At 48.1% G+C, this 25213-nt stretch overlaps 1 protein-coding gene across 7 annotated transcripts in view; it reads right to left on the bottom strand.

Moving 5' to 3' along the window:
• The window catches only part of ltbp1 (latent transforming growth factor beta binding protein 1), a 533746-nt gene that overhangs the window by 305961 nt on the left and 202572 nt on the right, over positions 1-25213 (bottom strand). For 4 of the 7 annotated variants that reach the window (XM_072512266.1, XM_072512285.1, XM_072512304.1 and 1 more), the window contains 2 exons: positions 5494-5616; positions 2157-2321 (listed from right to left, as the gene is read on the bottom strand). The exons of 1 other annotated variant lie outside the window; for it this stretch is intronic. In XM_072512266.1, the coding sequence (XP_072368367.1) occupies positions 2157-2321; positions 5494-5616 (288 nt within the window). The remainder of the gene's footprint in view (positions 1-2156; positions 2322-5493; positions 5617-25213) is intronic. 2 more of the 7 variants (XM_072512295.1, XM_072512276.1) reach the window with 2 other exon arrangements.

Here is a 25213-nt window from a genome sequence, read left to right as displayed (position 1 = left end):
CCGGAGCACCCGGAGGAAACACACGCAGACACGGGGGGAACATGCAGACTCCGCACAGACAGTGACCCAAGCTAGGAACTGAAGCCATAGTGCTAAAGACTATGCTACCGTACTGCCGATGTCTCCCATGTCTGCACGGGTTTCCTCCGGGTGTTCTGGTTTACTCCCACAGTCCAAAGATGTGCAGGTTAGGTGGAGTTATCGGGATAGGGCGGGGGAATGGGCCTAGGTAGAGTGCTCTTTTGGGGAGTCGGTACAGACACAATGGGCCAAAAGGCCTCTTTCTGCAACGTGGGGATTTTATGAATCCGATGCACTGAAGCTTCGATCTACAGCATGGTAGCATTGTGGTTAGCATAGTTGCTTCACAGCTCCAGGGTCCCAGGTTCGATTCCTAGCTTGGGTCACTGTCTGTGTGGAGTCTGCACGTTCTCCCCGTGTCTGCGTGGGTTTCCTCCAGGTGCTCCGGTTTCCTCCCACAGTTTAAAGATGTGCAGGTTAGGTGGATTGGCCATGATAAATTCCCCTTAGTGTCCAAAATGGTTAGGTGGGGTTACTGGATTACTGATAAAGGGGATAGGGTGGAGGCGTGGGGCTTAAGTAGGGGTGCTCTTTCCAAGGGCTGGTGCAGACTTGATGGGCTGAATGGCCTCCTTCTGCACTGTAAATTTTATGATTCTATACAGAAAACTGGAGCATCACCCATTTCAGGAGCTGTAAGGGGGCTCCACGAAATACGAACAAAGTACAACAACAAAGGTCACATTTAGTTATCTGGGGAGAACAGAACGTAAGGCGATGGGTTATTAGATATGAGCCATTTACTCCCCTGAGCCCTGCAAGTAAATCTCTACAACCAGGAACCAAATAACAGAAACCGAGGACCTGAAATAGCCTGCACTACTTTTTCTCCCAGATCTAAAATATTAACAACACTGGTCTTGATTCCCAGTCCCTCACAATCCCAACAGAATTTCAGAAGAGGCTTAATTTTTTTAATATTAACTGTCCTGCCAAATATGCAATTTGCAGCATGATGTGGCACTGCAAAGAAGAATAACCATGTTAAAACCGTCCATTTATTGAGTGAGCAAAACAGTGGGATGTTTCTAATGAACGCACTTTACCAGAATAACCTGGGGACTGCTGGTGATGAAACAAAAGCACATGCAGTCTCTCCGGAGGATGGGGACAAAGTGAAGAGGGGGATAATGAGTTTTCTTCACATTTCTCTTCGTCACACGGCCACGATTCATCAATGTTGCTGGTCAGTGCTGAACTGGATGGGGAAACTGTTCTATCAGGATGATGTACCTGACAACCAGATGGAACAGTAATCTCCAGGAGCAGCCCAGTTAAAATCCATTTGGCCCTCTTGGTTTAGGGTTTGAACAATAATGGCCAAAGTGGCTTCAAATGACAAGCGTGTGTGGCCATCAAGAGAATGATTTTATTCCCGAATGTGTTCTGTTAGTCACGGGTGTTTGGAAGGAGCAGCCTCCTAAAACTGATTGCCTGCGATGGAACACCGCCGACCACTCTCCGCAAAGTCAAGGGCCCTTGATGGCACTGGAGTGTCTCCCAGCTGGAAGATTGGGAATATGGGAAGGGGTGGGGGTTGGGCTCCGTTATCTTGAAATGAATAAATCCAGGTCCGTCAGCCCCTCAGCTCTGGGCACACAACTGCCAGATATTTCGACCCATTCCATCGTGTGCTCCGTACCATGCAGAAACCCCTTTTAAAATCGGGGAGGATAAAAACTCAATACCAACCAAAAACTCCATTCCGTATTAGTCAATTCCAAAACGACACAAATTAGTAATCTCGCAGAGAAAGGCTAGTCGACGAGATATTCTTTCGAGATGACAGTATAACTGCAGAACCAAGTAAAGTGTGTGCTTTGGGTGGGCGGGGTGAATGTAATTTAATAGGGGGGAGGGGGAAAAAAACAATATGAAGGGATTGTTTGGGGGGAAATCAGCGTTTGCCATTCATACACTGTGTAGCAACTATAGTCTAGCGATAGTTTGGTCTACTTTGTGTGTCACGGAATAACAAAAAGCATAACAGTAAAAAGCAGCCAGCAAAGGAGGACAAAAGAGCAGTCTCTGTGAAGCAAAAAAAAAAGTTATCCGCTGTTTTCTGCTGCCCTTACCTGTTCCCAGAATGGGACATTTCTCACAGTCTGTGCCCCAGGCCTTGCCAACGCTGCAACAGCACATCTGCTTGCTGAGCTGCACAGACAGAGGGTGCATGCACTGCTTTCCTGCACTGACAAGTCGGTAGCAGGGCCCTTTCTCTTCAATTAAAAGATTTTCAGCTGCAGCAGAGAGAGAGAGAGAAATAAAAAAAAAGGGAGGGAGGTTGCCAGAAATGATCTAAGAGATGAAAAAAAGAACCTGCCGAAATTCCATCACCGGCTAACAAGGACAGAACAGCAAACAAGCTTAAAAAAAGAATCAACATACATTAAGGCCCCACTGTGCGTGTGTGTGTATACATGGTGACACAGACACATTCGGAGCATCCTCTGTACCAGACTAAGAGCCCCGAGACTCGAAGCGGGCAGGTTTTACATTGGCAGCCATTTGACAAATACATGAAGTGTTAAGCCCCATGAAAGATAGCATGCTCCAAACAGAAATGTGCGAGTTATGAGTATCTTCTACATGCACCCGTGTTAGTACAGCAGGAGCTTTAGCATTCAGGAGCAGCGGACAATTGCTGTTGCCACTCAAAACAAAAAAAACCACTAATTTTTTTAAAGAACAAATTACAACTAACTCCGAGGCCACATCACTGAGATGACTTTGGCATGCTTACAGATCAATCCAAATCATTCCATTTTGCAGGCAACTGGGGAAATTTTCTTCTTCATTCCAATCTGAGTTTGGTTAGTTATAATTGTATTAGACAAACTAAATGTGCAGGAAATTTATGTTCTGTTAGGTTGTCATTCTTTCCTGTTCAACAGGCCCCTGAGGTGCCCGCCTAACATGGGACCAGTATGTGCAGTTTAGTCCTACTTTTTCCAAATACAATGGAAACCATTCCGCATTCTCAAGGAGTACCAAGCTCAGCCGACGGGAGAACCTCCACTTTGACCTTTTGCACGTGCCATTCCCACTGCATCCTCAAATGGCAGATGGCCAAATCCTGAAATGGGGGCGACCAGGCTCGATGGGACCAGCCAAACTCAACACTTCTTGTTGCGGACAACAACTGGGCCACTGCATCAGACTCTGGAGACGAACGCTCCTACAGCTCAAAGTTCAAACGGGCCCGCTCCACCACGACGGGTCAAGTGAGCTTTGACAGCAGCCCGAATTGTTGACAGTCTGAGCAGCCAAAGCGGTTGCTTCAGGTTTCCTATCTCAATGGTTCCCACCCAGAGGGGAAGTACATCAAAACAGAACCAACATCCACAGTTGATTTCATAGTGGCCGTGGCATTCATTTCGCAACCAATGCTGGCAACCGTTGGCTCTGGCCACGGCTCGGTTTGCTGCCATTGTCTTATGTTTGGGTTCTTTGCTTGTGGGACATTGTGGAGAAGTGGTGGATGCAAATGGTCAACAGAAGGCTCAGTTTTGTAGCCGTCTACACAACTGGCGCCGGGAAGGTTTATTAAGCATCTGCACAACTGAATTGGTGTCGGACCAGCGGAAACAACGGTTTGTTCTTATAAATGTCTAGAAAAAAAAGAATTGTTACCATTCAACATGCTTTCTTTGACAATATCTTTCACGGGTGCTTACCCTATGTGGAACTTTAAACAGGCAAATGTAGAATTCGGTTTAAACTCATATATTGTTCATTTTACATTAGCAACAGTGTTTAAGAATTGAATTACAACCATAAACTAACACCAGCTGCAGTCCGGTTATAAAATCAATATGCTTTTGGTTAGGTTTCACACAGTGAACATGAATGACATCACACACTTTGATAGCAATAGGAGAGAACTCTGTTTGACCCAGAATTAGCCTTGTTCTTCCTGCCTCTTTAAAGTTCAGACGTGCAATGATTTCAGTCTTGCTCCCTTGGCAACAAGCTGTAGTCGTTCCCCAGATTTATATGCAACAGCACTCAGTGACACAAGGGGCGGCCAAGCTTACTTTGTCAGTGAGGAACACCCGATTAAGACACGAGTGTCAATCACAAGCAAGCTGCGACATGCTTTCTTTATGAGGGGGAGTAATCCTGACTTCACACCATTCGCTGCTGTGCGTTTTGCATACACCGGTATTGCAAAAAAAACCCTTAAGAAAGCAAAGTTAATGACTGAAGTTACTAACTATGTTGCACCCCAAAAGTTAGAGAGGCTACGAAACTCGTTACTCTGTCCTTGTTACCTTACTGTGTTGTCAGAACAACTGTTGTGCCATCATAAAAGAATGCTGGTTGCTTAATCCATTTCATTTTTTTAAATTTAGAATAGCCAATTATTTTTCTTTTCCAATTAAGGGGCAATTTCGCATGGCCAAGTCACCTAGCCAGCACATCTTTGGGTTGTGGGGGTGAAACCCACTCAGACATGGGGAGAATGTGCAATCACCACACGGACAGTGACCCAGGGCCGGGATTCAAACCCGGGTCCTCAGCGCTGTAGTCCCAGTGCTATCCACTGCGCCACAAGCCGTCCTTTAATCAGTTTCTTAAGGATAGGATGAATCAAGATTTATTCTATAGTCAGGACCAGACTATAGTTTATTCTATAGTTTGAACAGACATACATGAAACAGGAAATGTAGAACGTGGAAAGGCTAGAAACCTCTTCAAAAATAGACAGTGGGAGGAGGGCAAGGCTCAAAATTAGTGGGAACATAAAATGGGGTGGTGTGTAAATCCTAGCCCACAATCTGCTCCACTGACTTCATGAGATACGATGCTACCCATTTTGCATTACTGCCCAATGGAATTTACCACCCAGGTCCCCCTACATTGTTCTTTGGACCCATTTATTCACCCTCGTAACTCTCCCTCATGGGTATGAGACTACGATATAACTGAGAGACACTTGGGCTTTTTTTTTTCTTTTTTTATTCATTTACGGAATATGGGTGTCGCTGGTTAGGCCAGCATTTATTGCCCATCCCCAGTTGCCCTTCAGAAGGTGGTGGTGAGCAGCCTTCTTGAACCTCTGCTATCCTTGAGGTGTAGGTACACCCACTGTGCTGTTAGGGAGGGAGTTCCAGGATTTTGCCCCAGCGGCAGTGAAGGGACAGCGATATATTTCCAAGTCAGGGTGGCGAGTGACTCGGAGGGGAACCTCCAGGTGATGGTGGATGAATCGCTGATCGTTTGATTTGATTTTTATTTCATGGGGTGGTGGTGGTGGTGGTGGGGTGAAAAGTTCTCTGTGATGTAAACGTTTTAAAAATTACACAAACCCAACTTTGGAAATGCGTCCGCATTTGCGTTAAAATTTGCAGGGGCCTCGGGACCAGGTTTTAAAACGGTCCTTGAAAGGTTCTGATAGACATTACTTACGGACACAGGCAGTCTGTGCAGGACCTGGAACAAACCCAGGCTCGCATGTGCACCTATAGCTGCCCAGGGTATTCAGGCATTCTCCATGTGGGCACACCCCTTGGAGCTGGCATTCATTGATATCTACAAAACAAGAAGTAGTATATAAGTGGGCATCCAGGACTGGTAATGACGCCACTAAACTGACATCCACAAGTGCGGCATCAATGGAGAAATCTTAAAACCTCAGCCGAAGCTAATATTGTGAGCTCGCCCTCATACCCTTGCAATTAGTCTAATTACACCCTTGTGTATGTTTTCCCACAAAGGTATTTGTCATAAATGTTAAGGGAACCTGGATTTTTCAGTCCCGCCAGCGCCGGACATCAACATGGAACTTTCCAGCCATTCCCCTTGACCGGTTGTTAATAATAATAATATTAATAATAATAATCTTTATTATCACAAGTAGGCTTACATTAACATTGCAATGAAGTTACTGTGAAAATCCCCTAGTCGCCACATTCCGGCGCCTGTTCGGGTCCACTGAGGGAGAATTCAGAATGTCCAATTCACCTAACAAGCACGTCTTTCGGGACTTGTGGGAAGAAACCAGAGCACCCGGAGGAAACCCACGCAGACACGGGGAGAACGTGCAAACTCCGCACAGACAGTGACCCAAGCTGGGAATCGAACCTGGGACCCTGGAGCTGTGGAGACCACAGCAGCGGAGAGTGCAAACAACAGGAAACCCCGTTGACAGTGGCGGAACCTGAATACCCCGCCACCAGCCAGTGGCAGACCACCTCCCACGCCGCAAAATACATTGCTGGAGAAGTGGTAAACCCCGCCCAATTGACTTTTAACCACTCTCTCAATTTTCCCCTCCCACCTGCAACGGTGCATGCTTCTGCAACGGTGAAGCTTCTGCAACGGTGAAGCTTCTGCAATGGTGCGTGCTTCTGCAATGGTGCGCGCTTCTGCAACAGTGCGCGCTTTTGTAACGGTGCGTGCTTCTGCAACGGTGTGCACTTCTGCAATGGTGTGTGTTTCTGCAATAGTGCGCGCTTCTGCAGTGGTGTGCGCTTCTGTAATGGTGCACGCTTCTGCAATGGTGCATGCATCTGCAATGGTGTGCACTTCTGCAACAATGCGCGCATCTGCAACGGTGCGCACGTCTGCAACGGTGCACGCTTCTGCAACGGTGCACGAATCTGCAATGGTGTGCCCTTCTGCAACCGTGTGCGCTTCTGCAACAGTGCGCGCTTCTGCAACAGTGCGCGCTTCTGCAACAGTGTGCGCTTCTGCAACAGTGCATGCTTCTGGCAGGACTGCAAAATGCTGTCTGGGGATTTCTTTTGCCTCATTGTAAGCAAGAAGCAGGTGAGATGTGTAATGAGCCACTGATCCAATATCGCCTAACCAATCCCCCACGTCCCTTAGCAGTTTCCAAAATTGATGTTTATATTCACTTGTGGTAATCATAGGTGTAAATATATACACTGAAATTGGAGGAGGGTTAGTAAAGTGCCCCGACTGATAAATATGTAGTTCAAATTGTGTGATAACCTCACAAATCACAACAAATGGCCCTATAATTTCATAAAGGTTGATTGCTTATGAGCTGGAATTTAATTTTAGCTGTTGTAATGTATAAACTTTATTTAAAATATGGTCATGTATTTTATCATTGGAGGTGGAAATAGGGGACCTCAGTGTTCGCACGAATATGAGGCCTGAAGCTCACCTCTGGGTCAGCAAGGTTGCAGACAGACTAATTTAATCAGACTGGTGCGAGGGAGAGGGTTGGGAGTCAGTAGCTAGGAGTTTGGCACCAATGATATTGATTTCAAAGCCCCCCAATTCACGATGAGGCTTACCTTATGTGCAAGGCCTAGAACCTCCCGATAAATCTTTGATTGTTTTTCTGTTTACAAGTGAATGCAAGCCAGAAGAACATATGGGAAACCGTAAAATTGCTTTGACAATCAGCCACGCAGCAAACTATTCATCGATATGGTATAAATTGGGGCATGGAACCTAGGCACCATCTTAGATTTTGGAAAGACAGGGCAGCCATTTTGTAACTGGACAAAACTGGGTAGAAAACAATGTGAACAATGGCCTCATTTCACAAGTGTTCTCTGCACTTAATGATTAAATTTTTTCCAAAAATCATGGGAAGCCTTGTAAATGTGAATCCATTGTAGCTCCATTAAAAACCCATACAGTGAGAAAATCATACTTTAAATGCATGCCCTGAACCTACCCAGCTCCCAAATAGTTGCATAACCTGGCTTGGATCAATTATATTTCTGGCACCTCCCAAGTGCTTTGCAGGTTGGCACAGCATGTTTCAGCATAGATAGAATGTATTAATGTCTGAGTCACACTGTGGAGAAGCTAACATAGCGCACAGTATAAAAAGCGAATGAGCATTGGTTTATGAAGAATGATTCAGACAGAAATTTCTGAACATACAAATTCATCACACTTGTCATTCATATTAAATTGACTTTTTTTTAAATCGCCATTAAATTTAAGTCAATTTTCATAAAAAATTAACAAAGAAAGTACAATTCTCTTCCTCGGCCTAATTGTGACTTCTTGTTACGTCTCAAACTCCAGCACTTCTGCCTATTTTGTCTGACTTCAAATTACTCCCAGCTAAACTTGTGCTCAGCAATGCCCCTCAAGTTACTCCTACCTGCTCTGCTTGCCTTAGTAGCAGCCCATTATCCAACGTAAGAGCTGTTAAAAATCATTTTTCCAATTAAGGGGCAAGTTAGCATGGCCAATCCACCTAGCCTGCTTATCTTTTTGGGTTGTGGGGGTGAGACCCACATGTACATGGGAAGAATGTGCAAACTCCACTCGGACAGTGACCCAGGGCCGGGATCGAACCCGAGTCCTTGGCGTCATGAGACAGCAGTGCTAACCACTGCGCTACCATGCTGCCCCATCCAACACAGAGTTGTTCTATATTCTTCACTTTCTCCGTCATATCCAAGGTTCAGCAAGATAAATTCACTCCAAATACTGACCTCCATCTTCAGGCAGAAACGGTCGATTTTCAACGAGCAACAATAAATTGTTTTTGAAGAAAGCACCTTAATATCGCACGGTGCATCACAGGAGACTGATCAATGGATCATGTGGGACAAAACTAGGTCAGATAGCAAAAAGCTCGACAAAGAGGCAGCTTTCAAGGATTGTCTGCGAGGAGGAAAGCGATAGAGAGACAGGGAGGTGCAGGGAGAGACTTTGAGAGCTCATCATCTTGATAGCTCAAGGTGTGACCAATGGAGCAATCAAACTCTGGGAGGCCAGAGGCCAGAATTGGAAGAACGCAGATAATATACACGAGGCCAGAATTGGAAGAACGGAGGTAATATCAGAGGAGATTACTGAGATAGGGAAGTGTGGGGAAGTGGCGTGATAAATTTAAATCTCAGTCCATCAGTTCAAAACACCACAGCACTTCATATGATTTAATTCAGGATTGCCCATATTCTTATCATGGTTCTCGCAATGTTGGAGTTCTCATTTATGACTCCAGTGCAACATTTCTAATAGCATACAATAAAATGCATACTTTTGGTATCTGGGTTACTGACTTCTGTGTAAAATTTGCATCTCAGAGTAGAATCATAGAATAATGGGCGGCACGGTAGCACAGTGGTTAGTACTGTTGCTTCTCAGCACCAGGGTCCCAGGTTCGATTCCCAGCGTGGGTCACAATCTGTGCGGAGTCTGCACGTTCTTCCCGTGTCTGCGTGGGTTTCCACCGGGTGCTCCCACAAGTCCCGAAAGGTGTGCTGTTAGGTAATTTGGACATTCTGAATTCTCCCTCTGTGTTCCCGAACAGGCACCGGAATGTGGCGACTAGGGGCTTTTCACAGTAACTGCATTGCAGTGTTAATGTAAACCTACTTGTGACAATAAAGATTATTTTTCAAATGTACTTATTAGTTCCAACACAGGAGGAGGCCATGCACTCATGTCTGTACAGGCTCTCTGCAAAAGCAACTCAGCTTAGTCCCAACCTTCCCCTCGTCTCCCCGTAGACCTGAGAATCTTCTCTCTCCAAATGCTTTTTCAAAGTCTCAGTTCAATGTGCCTCCGCCACACCCTCAGGCAGAGAATTCCAGATCCAACCCACTTGCTGCATTTAAAAATGATTTTCTTCAAGTTGCCTTTGGCTCTCTTACCTTGAGTCCGTGTCCCTTGACTCCTGACCCTTCCACCAGTCGGAACAATTTCTCTCTATCTACTCTGTCACCCTCATGGCTGGAAGCATTTCTGATCAAACCTCCTCTCAGCCATCTCTGAGGAGAACAACCCCGGCTTCTCAAATCTACCCTCATGATTAAAGCCCCTAGGGCAGCACGGTTGCGCAGTGGGTTAGCCCTGCTGCCTCACGGCGCCAAGGTCCCAGGTTCGATCCTGGGTCTGGGTCACTGTCCGTGTGGAGTTTGCACATTCTCTCCGTGTTTGCGTGGGTTTCGCCCCCACAACCCAAAGATGTGCAGGGTAGGTGGATTGGCCACGCTAAATTGCCCCTTAATTGGAAAAAATGAATTGGGTACTCTAAATTGATAAGAAAAAAAAATGATTGAAGCCCTTCATCCCTGCCCCGTTCTCGTAAATTGCCCTTGCAATCTTTCTGAAACTTTCACATCCTTTCTGCAGTGTGGTGCCCAGAATTGACAACATAGAGTACATAAAACATACAGTGCAGAAGGAGGCCATTCGGCCCATCGAGTCTGCACCGACCCAAATTAAGCCCTCACTTCCACCCTATCCCCGTAACCCAATAACCCCTCCTAACCTTATTGGACACTAAGGGCAATTTAGCATGGCCAATCCACCTAACCTGCACGCCTTTGGACTGTGGGAGCAAACCGGAGCACCCGGAGGAAACCCACGCAGACACGGGGAGAACGTGCAGACTCTGCACAGACAGTGACCCAAGCCGGGAATCGAACCTGGGACCCTGGCGCTATGAAGCCACAGTGCTATCCACTTGTGCTACCATGCTGCTGCTACTCAACTTGAGGCAAAACTAGTGTTTGACAAAGGTTCGCCATAACGTCCTTGCTTTTGTACTCATTGGGCGCGATCAAATGGCCACGCTGCGCCCGAAAAGCAGCGTAGCCAATAGAAGATGGGAGACCCCACTCTCGGGATCTACCCTGCCCGCAACACCTCCTGAGATCTAACGCTATCTCACGGCATTGCGATGTAAAACCCGCCCATTGTAGGCAGGATCACTTTTAGGCAAATCTGCATATTAAAACGAGACAGCTAGTCTCACTGTAATGTGCAGAACCCTGAGCTACCCGAGGCGTGGGATCAATCTCCTTCGCTTCGGAGACCTCGGGCAAGCATCATTCAGTACTGGTCTCCACAAATGGGGCATCATGTTACCCTGGCACTGCCACCTTGGCTACTAAGGTGCCAGGCTGGTATTTTTTCTGTGCTGTCGATCGGGCCGTTGACCCTCCCATCATGCGCTGGGGCTTGGTGGGGGTCGCATTGGGAGTCTCGGAGACAGGGATGCCGATTAGAAATGGCGTCCCTATCTCTCGCTATACTGAAGAGTTCCAGCAAGTGGAGCTCTTCAGTGTAGAAAACGGGGCTCTGTGTGGCCTGGCCTCATGTTCCCTGCTGAGGGCAGAAAATACATGGCTAAATTTGCTCGCTATGGGACTTTCTTCCCGTATAGTTAAATCGTGGTCAATGCCTCTATTTATAAAGTGCTGGATCTGTCTGCCTTTTGAACCACTTTGCCCCTTTGACAACTTGTGTCCACGTGCCCAGCAGGTCTCTCTGTTCCTCTACCCCATTCTCTGCATTAAGCTTCATACAGCAGTCGTTGTCCAGTCGTTCCACCAGCCTGAGCATGTCCTCTTGTGGTCTCTCACTGTCCTTCTCATCGTTCAGGATACTTCCAGATTTTGTGTCATCTACAAATTTTGAAATCAACTGAGCTTTTGAAGGGGAAAAAAAAGGATTTTGGAAAACGTATGAGAGTGTCCACTCGGAACTAGAGTGTATTCATTGCTTATTGAAACAACTGAAGCCTCTATTCACCTTCCTCAGATTGTTGATCTGATCCTCATTTTCAGTAAATTATTTATTGCAGTTATTACTGGCTGGCCACATCTGACAAATGGTTGATCGAAACTGGGTAATTATGAGTTTGTTTCCCAATTGTTGTGGTTGGTGGCATGGCTTATAAACCAATAGGCAGGGCAGCACGATTGTGCAGTGATTAGCACTGCTGCCTCACGACGCCAAGGACCGGGGTTCGAATGCGGCCCCGGGTCACTGTCCGTATGCAGTTTGCACATTCTCCCCGTGTTTGCATGGGTTTCACCCCCATAACCCAAAAGATGTGCAGGGTAGGTGGATTGGCCACGCTAAATTGTCCCTTAATTGGAAAGCAGTAATTGGGTACTCTAAATTTATATTAAAAATATATAAATCAATATCATAGAATTTACAGTGCAAAAGGAGGCCATTCGGCCCATCGCGTCTGCACCGCCCCTGGGAAAGAGCACCCCTACTTAACCCCGCACCTCCACCCTATCCCTGTAACCTAGTAGCCTCACCTAACCTTTTGGACACTAAGGGGCAATTTAGCATGGCCAATCCACCTAACCTGCACATCTTTTGACTGTGGGAGGAAACCGGAGCACCCGGAGGAAACCCACGTAGGCACGGGGAGAACGTGCAAACTCCACACAGACAGTGACCCAAGGCCAGGGTCCCTGGAGCTGTGAGGGAACAGTGCTAACCACTGAGTTGCCTGATTATGTGAATTCACTGTCTCACTAGCAAAACAGAAACTACTTTGCAATCAGGCAGTTAGGGTGCTTCGGGTGCTTCGTTCAGTGAGTGGTTCTGCCTTGCGGGCGACAAATTCGGCCACGTTAAATCTCCCCCCCCTTCACAAACTATTCTGAACAACTGTACATTTAAACTCCAAGTTTGCTGCTTCTGTTTGTTTTCACTAACACTAGGGGATAAAGGGTGTATTTCTCCTCACCATGGGGGTTGAATGCAATTCCAGCTAGTCTCAATTTCCCTCATTTGGCATTCCCACCATTTATGTACAAGATTTTTAATGAAAACAAAGGCGCTTATCAAGCCAAAAGGGCAATGATTCTGACTGCAATCTGATAATCATAAACATACATTTCAAAGGGCCATTTATATTAATGACTCATAATAATAAGTGATTCCTGAAAGATTACTTAAGTAAACTTGCTGGTGCTCTTTTGACCAGAAAGGTTGTGATCTTCCCTTCCTCTGCTCTCACCAATGAAATATGTCTTCGAAATTTAAGCTGTTCTCATTTAAACTGACCCAGGTGGCCAAAGAACGTTCCAGCTGCTTTTATCGGAACTCGCCAGCGCTTGAGCAAAATTATTTCTCAGAAACACTTATCGACGCCCACAATCTGGGGGGAGAAACCACGGTAAAAGGTTTGCTTTTCGCCTGCCCCCACCCCTGCCCCCACACCAGAGTTCCTGCTGTAATTGCTGCTGCCAAAATGAATCCAGGGCAGAGCAATTATTTTTGTACCATCAAAGCAGCAGGAACTTGGCATCAAAGAAGGCTTCATTAGGTTTCTGGACGAGTCAGAAATGATTTTCTTTTGGATGATTAAGTAAATGCTGCATAATTGTGCGTATGTGTATGCCTCTGTGTTTGTGTGCATGCATGGGTGCGTGTGTATGCATGTGTGTGTGTTTGTGCATATGTGTGTGCATATGTATGTCTGTGCATACATGTGTATATACATGTATGTGCATGTGTGCATATGTTTGTCTATACATGTGTGTGTGTGTACATGCGTTTGTATACACGTGTGTATATACATGTTTGCATACGTGTGTGTGTGGATGAATTATCCACTTCTCAACACCGGCAGTGTGAATTGCGATGGGGCGGATAATCACGTGAAATCGAAAAATCGAGGTTCGCGCCCGACGCCGATTCCGCTGCCATCCTCTGGTCCCTTACTGGAGGCAATATCGATGTTTACGGATCCATGCAAAGGCCTTTGATCTTTCGTGGAATGTGGGCGTCACAGGCTAGGCCAGCATTTGTTGCCCGTCCATAATTGCCCTCAACCTGAGTGGCCTTTTAAGAGTCCACTACATTGCTGTGGGTCTGGAGTGACATGCAGGCCAGACCAGGTAAGGATGGCAGATTTCCTTCCCTAAAGGACATTAGCGAACCAGATGGGTTTTTACAATAATCGACAATGGTTTCACGGTCACTTTAGACTTTTAATTCCAGATTTTTATTGAAATTTCACCATCTGCCATGGCAGCATTACCCTGGGTCTCTGGAGTACTAGCCCAGCGACAATACACTATACCACTGCCTCCCTTATCATTAGCGGCTTGGACACTTCATGCTCCACCATTCCCCGATGCTCCGCCCCGTTTAGGCAGAAGTCTCATGGGCACAAATTAGTGCAAGTGTTGACAAGTGGGGTCTGGGCGCCGTGGCTGTGGAGGGGGAGCAGGCAGGTTAAAAAACTCTGAAAAGGCCTCAAAGATTGCCGGGGTTGCTGGGGGGTGGCTTCCCGGGCCAGGGGCAGTAGCGAGGAACAAGTTGGTGCTAAGTCTGTTAACTCAGGATGTCCTGGATCAAATCGCTGAGTGCTACCTGTGTCCTTTGAATGTGCAGAAGGCTTTTGGCCATCTGGAAGCCCACCCAGGCCACCCCTCTGGTTACCCTCGTACCCCAGCTGTATCATCAAGGGGATGGGTGCAGCCCAGCTCAATCAGGGGCCCAACAGGTGTTGGCACACCCCATTGCTGAGGAAGCAGAGGATCAGCAGAGCTCAACTCAACCAGGGGAGACCTGCACAGCAGCCATTGGAACCCTCCCTGTTCTCTGCCCCTCTCAGGGCAGAGGCCTCGCCAGTGACCCCACCCCTCCGGATCACCAGCCGTCTCCTCCTGGTGAGACTCCTTGGTGCTGTTCAGGAGTGGGGGGCTTGAGTCTGTGGCCCACCCTGGGGAAGAGGCTGTCCCTCCTCTCCTCACTGGCTCAAAATTGTGGGTCCGCCTCCGACCCCCAAACTCGGTGGAGGCAGGTCTTCTGTGAGCCACCATAGCGGCTGCAGTGACGGTGAGGTAATTGGAGTGTTTAAAAACAGCTCCAGCTGCCAGGCTCTTTAGCGCTAACTCTAGCCCCACTTGGCACATGGGGCTGGATTTTGCGATGGGATCCTGCTGTTGGGATCAAAATGGGGGACCCCAAGTCCGCACTTGCCAAGAGTGAGGTTGGTGGAGCAATTTTCCTGGCTTCCTAACTGGCTGCCTCTGCCCTCGTCATTCAATTATGAGTGACAGTTGGACTCTCGATACTGCCGGCCCAGTTCTGGAGGTTTGGCAGCCCCACTGGGAGAGATGGGTGCTGCTGAGGCCTCGACATGGAGGCCCCCCTGTTGGTGTGAATGGTAAAAAGTTGATCCAGACCAATTGGATGAAGAGAAACCCCCTTCCCCTGGGTTGGTGTAAACCGTGACTGTGGGCCTTTAATGCACATAGCCCACTCTTGGTGGCATGGAGCCCCTAGTTCTGATGGATGACCCCAGCCTGGTAGAGCAAGGCTACCTCCAGGGACCCCAGAAATTTCAGCCAGGCCTCAAAATCTCCCCAATTGGAGCCTGGGTTTTGTTAATTGGCAGTCCGCCTCAGGGGAGCGGGCTGCTGAATCGCTTCCCAGACTGTTCCTGGGATAGTTCCCTGGCGTCACGTTTAGAACCATCCCCTGGCCCTTGCTGTCAACCCTCAACACCCCTCTCTCCATGAACCCCCCTCCCCACCATTACTCACCCATTGACCCACCTGAATCAGCTCCCCCTGAGCTCAGAGCTGCCATTATTGCAAAAAATACGGAGGCTGGGGATTAAGGGTGATTTAGAGATGTGGATCAGAAATTGGCTAGCTGAAAGAAGACAGAGGGTGGTGGTTGATGGGAAATGTTCAGAATGGAGTACAGTCACAAGTGGAGTACCACAAGGATCTGTTCTGGGGCCGTTGCTGTTTGTCATTTTTATCAATGACCTAGAGGAAGGCACAGAAGGGTGGGTGAGTAAATTTGCAGATGATACTAAAGTCGGTGGTGTTGTCGATAGTGTGGAAGGATGTAGCAGGTTACAGAGGGATATAGATAAGCTGCAGAGCTGGGCTGAGAGGTGGCAAATGGAGTTTAATGTAGAGAAGTGTGAGGTGATTCACTTTGGAAGGAATAACAGGAATGCGGAATATTTGGCTAATGGTAAAGTTCTTGAAAGTGTGGCTGAGCAGAGGGATCTAGGTGTCCATGTACATAGATCCCTGAAAGTTGCCACCCAGGTTGATAGGGTTGTGAAGAAGGCCTATGGAGTGTTGGCCTTTATTGGTAGAGGGATTGAGTTCCGGAGTCGGGAGGTCATGTTGCAGCTGTACAGAACTCTGGTCCGGCCGCATTTGGAGTATTGCGTACAGTTCTGGTCACCGCATTATAGGAAGGACGTGGAGGCTTTGGAGCGGGTGCAGAGGAGATTTACCAGGATGTTGCCTGGTATGGAGGGAAAATCTTATGAGGAAAGGCTGACGGACTTGAGGTTGTTTTCGTTGGAGAGAAGAAGGTTAAGAGGAGACTTAATAGAGGCATACAAAATGATCAGGGGGTTGGATAGGGTGGACAGTGAGAGCCTTCTCCCGCGGATGGATATGGCTGGCACGAGGGGACATAACTTTAAACTGAGGGGTAATAGATATAGGACAGAGGTCAGAGGTAGGTTCTTTACGCAAAGAGTAGTGAGGCCGTGGAATGCCCTACCTGCTACAGTAGTGAACTCGCCAACATTGAGGGCATTTAAAAGTTTATTGGATAAACATATGGATGATAATGGCATAGTGTAGGTTAGATGGCTTTTGTTTCGGTGCAACATCGTGGGCCGAAGGGCCTGTACTGCGCTGTATTGTTCTATGTTCTATGTTCTATCTATAGCACTCAACAAAGAACAAAGAACAAAGAAATGTACAGCACAGGAACAGGCCCTTCGGCCCTCCAAGCCCGCGCCGACCATACTGCCCGACTAAACTACAATCTTCTACACTTCCTGGGTCCGTATCCTTCTATTCCCATCCTATTCATATATTTGTCAAGATGCCCCTTAAATGTCCCTATCGTCCCTGCTTCCACTACCTCCTCCGGTAGCGAGTTCCAGGCACCCACTACCCTCTGCGTAAAAAAGAGGGTACTTCCATCTCAGCAGAGTCCATTCATTTTAAGAACCTCACTTAACAGTCTAAAAAAAATTGCTCATCTTGCCACCTTGGATTGGCATCTTGACGACCATCCCTGTGCGTGAAAGGTCTGATTGGGAAGTCACCAATGCCTTGTATTCACGGTGTGAAACCCAGCGGGTAGATCTTCCTGCTATTGTGCTTGGATTCGCTGCACCGCGGAAATCTCGGCAGGGAGGATTAGGAGCCACTCCTGACTGATTGTCCTCCAAGGTGACCTGATCCAGGCAGTCATTCTCAAATCCGGCTGGCAGCCTCGGGGCCAAGGCCAAGCCGGATTTTGCCAGATTTTGTGTCGGGCACTTTAGGCAAAGGGCGGTTTGGGCCAACCCGGGTCTGTTTGGAAGCAAGCGGCTAAGCGGAGAACAAGTGCCCCGACGAATTGTCCAGCCAAGTTCATTTTAATCACGTTAATAAATGTTTTAAAATGATGCGGGACACGTTCCATAAATATCCGGGTTCTGGGCAAGTCCGGTTTTCAGACAGAATGTCCCCGCGAAGAATGTGTCTCTACTTTCGCGCAGCGTTTAAGTTGGTGTTCAGTTAGCTACTGGGTAAATCTAGCAATGAGCTAATCGAAAATTTGAAGCAGCTGCTGTGAAGTAAAATTTCTTTCCCCACGCAGCCTTGAGCATGGCACGATTCTGCACGTCCTTTTTCATGTTCTGTGAGAGCACGCACAGCCCTTCTTTCAGAGAAACCCGGGAAGAAGCGGTGCGAGGCAAGGCGCCTCGACGTGTTGTTAAGGTGTGTGAGTGAGGAGGCTGTGTGCGCTCTGACTGCCACCCAAACCCAGCCTTGAAAACAAAGCAAGTCATTTTCTACTCCATAATAAATATGCAACTCCGCCCCCCGCCACAATTACGAAGGCTTTCTGCTTCCGTTAGCTGCTAGACCCGAACCTTCCGTTGTTTCCCCCAGCTTTCCACCGTACCCGCCAAGCTCACCGGGTGGTTCCACACTGGCAAAGTGGGTTTCACAAGGGATTCCACGAGAAAGGAAGTACTGAGCGCCAGATGGTTTGCCAAATTCTGCGCTCGACACCCAAAAGTAAAAATGAATTGGAAAATAAAATTGCGTATGAAGCTTTTAGCTCACGTCGTTTAAGTTTCCAGCCTGTCTGTCCACTCAAGTACCAGCTTCCCGTGCCGCCAGCCACAGCATTGAGCAAAAGGTGTGAGACAATGAGAAACAAAAACTGATGAACAAACTAACGAAGGTCTGAACGTTCAACGGTCTAAACATTCATTGGTAATGAAAGTGCAGTAAACTGGGTGATTCACTATTCCCCCACAGCATCCTCATAGAATGGAAACAATTCAATCCGAACTGCAATCCTTTAAAAACGCTTCAATACATTTAAGAGTTTCAGGGAAAGAATTTAATATAATAAAGGGCAGGCTTTTTGCCCCCCTCCCCCTACATTTCTGGTGCCCGAGATGGCTCGCCGTTGGTCACTGACAGGGGGCGAAATTCTCCCCCAACGGCGGGATGTCCGCCGACTGGCGCCAAAGCCGGCGCCAATCAGACGGGCATCGCGCCGGCCCAAAGGTGCGGAAGGCTCCGCATCTTTGGCGGCCTAGCCCCAACATTGAGGGGCTAGGCCGACGCCGGAGGGATTTCCGCCCCGCCAGCAGGCGGAAATGGCGTTTGTTTCCCCGCCAGCTGGCACGGAAATGCGGCGCATGCGCGGGAGCATCAGCGGCCGCTGTCAGTTTCCCAGCGCATGCGCGGGAGCGTCAGCGGCCGCTGTCATTTTCCCGCGCATGCGCAGTGGGGAGAGTCTCTTCCGCCTCCGCCATGGTGGAGGCCGTAGCGGAGGCGGAAGGGAAAGAGTGCCCCCACGGCACAGGCCCGCCCGCGGATCGGTGGGCCCCGATCGCGGGCCAGGCCACCGTGGGGGCACCCCCCGGGGTCAGATCGCCCCGCGCCCCCCCCCCCCAGGACCCCGGAGCCCACCCACGCCGCCTGTTCCCGCTGGTAAATACCAGGTTTGATTTACGTCGGCGGGACAGGCAATTCCTGGGCGGGACTTCGGCACATCCGGGCCGGAGAATCCAGCGGGGGGTCCCGCCAACCGGCGCGGCCGGATTCCCGCCCAGTCTCCGGGAGCGGAGACTTCGGCGGGGGCGGGATTCACGGCGGCCAACGGCCATTCTCCGACCCGGCGGGGGGTCGGAGAATGACGCCCAGGATCTTCCAGTCCCGCCAATGTCTACGCCGGTGCAGACTCGATGGGCCGAATGGCCTCCTTCTGCACTGTGGATTCGATGATACGCCGTTTGAATGCCTCGCCCCTCCCGCTGCTGGGGAACCGGCCGTGAGGAGGGTCACCTTCGGTAGTACCGGAAGATCCCGCTGGTGGCAAGGGCTGGAAAATCGCGCCTGAAAGAGTTTACTCCGACAGATTATTGAAATTGCGATGATACTTCATATTGACACGGTCTGCTTATTTATTTGCTTTTTTTTCCCTTCGTACATAGGACGTGGGCATCGCTGGCTGGGCCAGCATTCATTGCCCATCCCTAATTGCCCTTGAGGGGGGGCAGTTAAGAGTCAGCCACATTGCTCCAGAGAATGTAACCATTTGCCCCTGGCAGTCAATGGTATTACCATCACTGAATTCCCTACCAACAATATCTTGGGGATTGATGTTGACCAGAATCTTAACTGGACTAGCCACATATATACTGTGGCTACAAAGAGCAGGTCAGAGACTGGGAATTCTATGGCAAGTAACAAACCGCTGATTCCCCAGAATCAGGGGCGAGATTCTCCGACCCCGCGCCGGGTTGGAGAATCGCCGGGGGCTGGCGTGAATCCCGCCCCCCCCCCCCCCCCCCCCCCCCCGGTTGCCGAATTCTCCTTTGGGGCGGTGCGATGCCAGACTGATTTGCGCCGGTTTTGGCACTGGTCGACTGACATCGCGCCGATTACGGAGAATTTCGCCCCAGGAGTGTGACGGAATACTCTCCTACAACATCGAAAAGGCTCGACGCCATCCAGGATAAAGCAGCCTGTTTGATCGGCACCCCATCCATCACCTTAAAGATTCATCTCCTCCACTAACACCGCATGGCTGCAATGTTTACCATCTATAAGATGGCAACAACTCATCAAGGCTCCTTCAGAATCACCTCAAAACTTTTTCAACCAGAGGGTGCAAGGAGTCTGGAACTAACTGCCGGAAACAGGGGTGGAGGTAGAGGCGCTCATAACATTTAAGAGGTATTAGGTGTGCACTACCGGGCAGCATGGTAGCTCAGTGGTTAGCACTGTTGCTTCACAGCTCCAGGGTCCTGGGTTCGATTCGCGGCTTTGGTCACTGTCTGTGCGGACTCTGCACGTTCTCCCCGTGCCTGCGTGGGTTTCCTCCGGGTGCTCCGGTTTCCTCCCACCAGCCCCGAAAGACGTGCTGTTAGGTGAATTGGGCATTCTGAATTCTCCCTCTGTGAGTCCGAACAGGCGCCGGAATGTGGTGACTAGGGGTTCTTCACAGTAACTTCATTGCAGAGTTAATGTAAGCCTTCTTGTGACAATAATAAAGAGTATTATTATTATTACCAATGCCAAGGCATGCAAGGCTATGTGCCAATTGCTGGAAAATAGGATTAGCCACACCCTTCCTGACTTGGAACTATATCGCATTCCTTCACTGTCACTGCGTCAAGATCCCTTGATCTTCCTAGAAACTCCCTCCCTAACAGTACTGTGGGTGTACCTATGCCACACAGACTCTGCAGAAGTTCAAGAAGGTGACTCACCATCACCTTCTCAAGGGCAATTACGGAGGGGCAATAAATGCTGGGTTTGCCTGCAATGCCCATATCTCATGAATGAATTTTTAAAAGAATCTTAATTCCCCCATGGATCTTTTATCAATTGTCAGAAATGTGTGTCCACTGCCGCTACCCTCCTATCAGTAGAAACAGTTTCTCCCTGTCTAATCTGTCAAAAACCCTTCCTGATTTAGAAAACGCTATTAAATCTTCTCTTAACTCTCTTTGCTCCAATGAGATGCCAACTTCTCTAGTCTCTCTGTACAACCGAAGCCCACCATCCCTGGTCCCAGCCTGGTAAGTCTCCTCTGTACCCCATCCCCCTGGGTATATATTTGCAAATTGTTTGTGGCATTAACAATTTTATACAATATGAAATACATATTTCCAATTTCTATGCGGATTCTCCCAAAGAGCTGCTATAAAAATTAGACAAAAGCATTGGTGGAAACAGCTATACTAATGTTATGGAAGTAAATTTCAGGAACCGCCCCAGTTTCCTGCAACAATGTAATATTCTGCTGCTGAAGTGTAGGTGCCCCTTTATCGGGGCTAGGCAGGAATGTGTGTTGAGGTTAAAATTAGATCAACCATGATCTTATTGAATGGCGGGGCAGGCTTGAGGAGCCGAGTGACCTACTCCTAATTTGCATGTTTAGAACCACAAGTTGTGGAGATTCTGCACTGGGGATAATGTATTGGCACGGATAGAGGATTGGTTAATGGACAGGAAGCAGAGAGCAGTCAGAAATAGGACATTTTTAGGTTTTCAGGCTGTGACTGATGTAGTGTCAGAAGGAGCAGTGATGGGGCCTCAGCTATTCACAATCTATATGACCCAGACAATGAGACAGAGAGTAATGGATCTAAGTTTGCAGATAATACAAAGCTTGTTGGAAATGCAAACTGTGAGGAAGACACAGAGAGATTGCAAAGATATATATATTATAGACAGGTTAAATGAGTGGGCAACAAGATGTGGAGAAGTGTGAAGTTATTCACTTTGGCCACAAGAATAGAAAAGCAGAATATTTTTTTAAAGACGTATCATTTGTAAGCGTTGATGTGGAGGAACTGAGATGTGTTTGGAAAAGGAAGACTGAAATCTAGCATGCAGGTACAGGAAGGCATATGGAATGTTGGCCTTTATTGCAAGGGGATTGGAGTACAAGTGTGTGCGACACGGTGGCACAGTGGTTAGCACTGCTGCCTCACAGCGCCAGGGACCCGGGTTCAATTCCAGCTTCGGGTGACTGTCTCTGTGGAGTTTCCACTTTCCCTCATGGTTCCTCCCACAGTACAAAAATATGCAGGTTAGGTGGATTGGCCATGCTAAGTTGCTCCTTAGTGTCCAAAGATGTGCAGGTAAGTTGGGGTTACAGGGAAAGGGGTTACAGGGGAGTGGGCCTAGGGAGGGCGCTCTTTCAGAGGGTCAGTGCAGAATAAATGGGCCGAATGGTCTCCTTCTGTACTCTAGGAATTATAATTGTAAGCCGAAAGAAGGCATGTTACATTTGTATATGGTTTTGCGAAGACCATACCTAGAATATCGTGTGTAATTTTGGCCTCCATATTTTGCCAAGACAACCGGTCAGGAAAACCCAAGAAATTGTAATATTTTTCTGTTGGTAATATGCTTGTCATGTTTGTAAATTGTTTGGCCATGTGAGTGTTAATTAAAGCAAGGGACAGAGTGACTGTGTGAATCTAAACCGTGGGTTTGATATAGTAATGAGTTTCAAGCAGAACTTTACCTGAGGTAATTTAGTTAGGATGGTTACAGAACATGAATAGATTTGAATGGATTGTTATGATTCAAAGGAGAAGATAGGCAAGGTGTGAAAGAAAGGTGTCAAAGGTAAAGTATGGACAGAGCGAGTTTCCCTTTTAAATTCTAAACAAAGGTAATCAATTCTGGGAGAGAAGTTCTAAAGAAACCGTGTGAAGACAATGGAGAGATCAATGGGGAATAATGTATTTAAGCAGATACTGAAACCTATGGGAGGAGCTGTTTTAGATCTCAGCATATAGCAGGGATAGCTGGTCAAAAGGTTCCTGTAACAGCCACCCCGAACAGGCACCGGAATGTGGCGACTAGGGGCTTTTCACAGTAACTTCATTCGAAGCCTACTTGTGACAATAAGCGATTTTCATTTCATTTCATTTCATTTCAAATTCCAACAAACAGTGTGAATGAAGCCAGATCTGAAAAGCCAGCTGTTGTTAACCTCAGAAGGCACCCCAAGAGAGAATTAAAGGCACTGTGTGGTAAAAGTTACTGAATTTTTATAGATTTAATATAAAATCTATAAGGTGTTGCTAAACAGATGGGGAAGGTTAACTCTGAAGGCAGTTAAATTAAGATTGCTTGGAACCTTTGAAAGTGTTGGCACTGTGTGAAGTCTTTGTCTTATTTAAGTGCACTTCTATTTTAGTTTATTGTTTTTCCTGCTTCTTAACAAACATTTCCTTTACTATAAAATCAGCACAAATAGTCGGGGACATCTCGTTTCTGGATTTGGAAACCACTCCTTATATGGTACAAATTGCAAACACAAATGTGAGGGCGGATGCTTCAGGTTTCCCTTTTGGGATTTGAACAGCTCTGCGTTCACCATCGGCCCTGTCCTTAACAATTTACGGAAGATAAACTTGCATTGGAGGCAGGACAACGCAGGTTCACTAGATTTGTCCCTGGGATGAGGGGGTTGTCCTATGAAAGGAGGCGGAGTAACTTGGATCTATAGTCTCTGGAGTTTAGAAGAACGAGAGGTGATCTCATTGAGATATTCAAGGTTCTGAAGCGGGTTGACAGGATAGATACTTATAGGTTGTACTCCCTGGCTGGGGAATCTACACCAAGTGGGGTACAGTCTCAGAATAAGGGACTGACCATTTGGGACTGAAATGAGGAAAGATTTTGTCACTCAAAGGGCTGTGAATCTTTGAAATTTCTTTACCCCCGAAGGTTGTGGATGGTCCATCATTGAACATAATTGAGGCTGAGACAGAGATTCTTGTACTCTGAGGAAATCAAGGGTGGCAGGTGGGAAAGTGGATTTGAAGCCATGATCAGCTACGATTGTACTGAATTATGGAGGAGGTTCAATGAGCCTTGTGGTCTGCTCCTGCCTCTAGTGCTGTAGTGTTGGAATAAGTGCAGGAGTCAGTTATCGGTTGAGGTACAAATCAGGCTGGATTATCCAACAATTGGGCTATGTCCCCACGCCAGCATCAAAACCTACCTGCAGGGAGGCTGGCAGGGCCCCGGAGTGCTCCTCGCTCCTTGCAGCTCTGGCTGTGGATACAGGGCCCTGCACTTCTGGTCGGGAGTCTGCGCATGCATACAGCGGCGGCCGCCCCGTGCGACATGCGGACTCACACCACGGACCATGATGAACGAAGTAGGTCCCCCCGAGATCGCGCGCGCCCGCGGATCGGTGCCGCCCGATCGCTTGCCTGGCCATCCGTGAGGCCCCCCTTGGTGAAGGATCCCCATGCCCCCCACCAGGGCAGCCGCGGACTGAGTCCGCAGCCGCCACCCGACGTTCCCGCCGGCAGTTAGAACCACGCCGTCGGGAACTCAGCCAGCTGCACTCGGAGAATCGCGGGGGGGGGGTCTCTATCAATGGCCCCCTACCCACGTTGCGTAGACCGCGCACGCGCGGGGATCGGAGAATCGCTTCAGCGGCGCCGGCCACGATTCCCGCGTGAACGCCCATTCTCCGCCCCCGTGCTGAGCGCGATTTTGCTGTGGAGTCTCGGAGAACCCCGCCCCATATCTCCAGCTTTCTTTACGATATAAGTTAACAATGAAGCAGCAGACATTCCGGCTGTGGGACTACGTGCAAGATGGGAATTTACTGTTAATGACGACAGGAATGTTGCTGAGTGGAGCATTTATTTTTATTGCATGATAAATATAAATAGCTGGGGTATTTGTGCACACTAATCTCACTTGGTCACTTCAAAACCCACTATTGGGCAAGAATGCAGCACATTATCAGCTACCAAAGAGTGTGGTAATGAACAAAGAACAAAGAAATGTACAGCACAGGAACAGGCCCTTCGGCCCTCCAAGCCCGTGCCGACCATGCTGCCCGACTAAACTACAATCTTCTACACTTCCTGGGTCCGTATCCCTCTATTCCCATCCTATTCATGTATTTGTCAAGATGCCCCTTAAATGTCACTATTGTCCCTGCTTCCACCACCTCCTCCGGTAGCGAGTTCCAGGCACCCACTACCCTCTGTGTAAAAAACTTGCCTCGTACATCTACTCTAAACCTTGCCCCTCTCACCTTAAACCTATGCCCCCTAGTAATTGACCCCTCTACCCTGGGGAAAAGCCTCTGACTATCCACTCTGTCTATGCCCCTCATAATTTTGTATACCTCTATCAGGTCTCCCCTCAACCTCCTTCGTTCCAGTGAGAACAAACCGAATTTATTCAACCGCTCCTCATAGCTAATGCCCTCCATACCAGGCAACATTCTGGTAAATCTCTTCTGCACCCTCTCTAAAGCCTCCACATCCTTCTGGTAGTGTGGCAACCAGAATTGAACACTATACTCCAAGTGTGGCCTAACTAAGGTTCTATACAGCTGCAACATGACTTGCCAATTCTTATACTCA

This window comes from Scyliorhinus torazame, chromosome 1 (assembly GCF_047496885.1).
Source record: "Scyliorhinus torazame isolate Kashiwa2021f chromosome 1, sScyTor2.1, whole genome shotgun sequence".
In the NCBI taxonomy this organism is placed as follows: Eukaryota; Metazoa; Chordata; class Chondrichthyes; order Carcharhiniformes; family Scyliorhinidae; genus Scyliorhinus; species Scyliorhinus torazame.
Note: the sequence above shows the minus strand (reverse complement) of the source record. Positions and strands in the feature narration are given on the sequence as shown.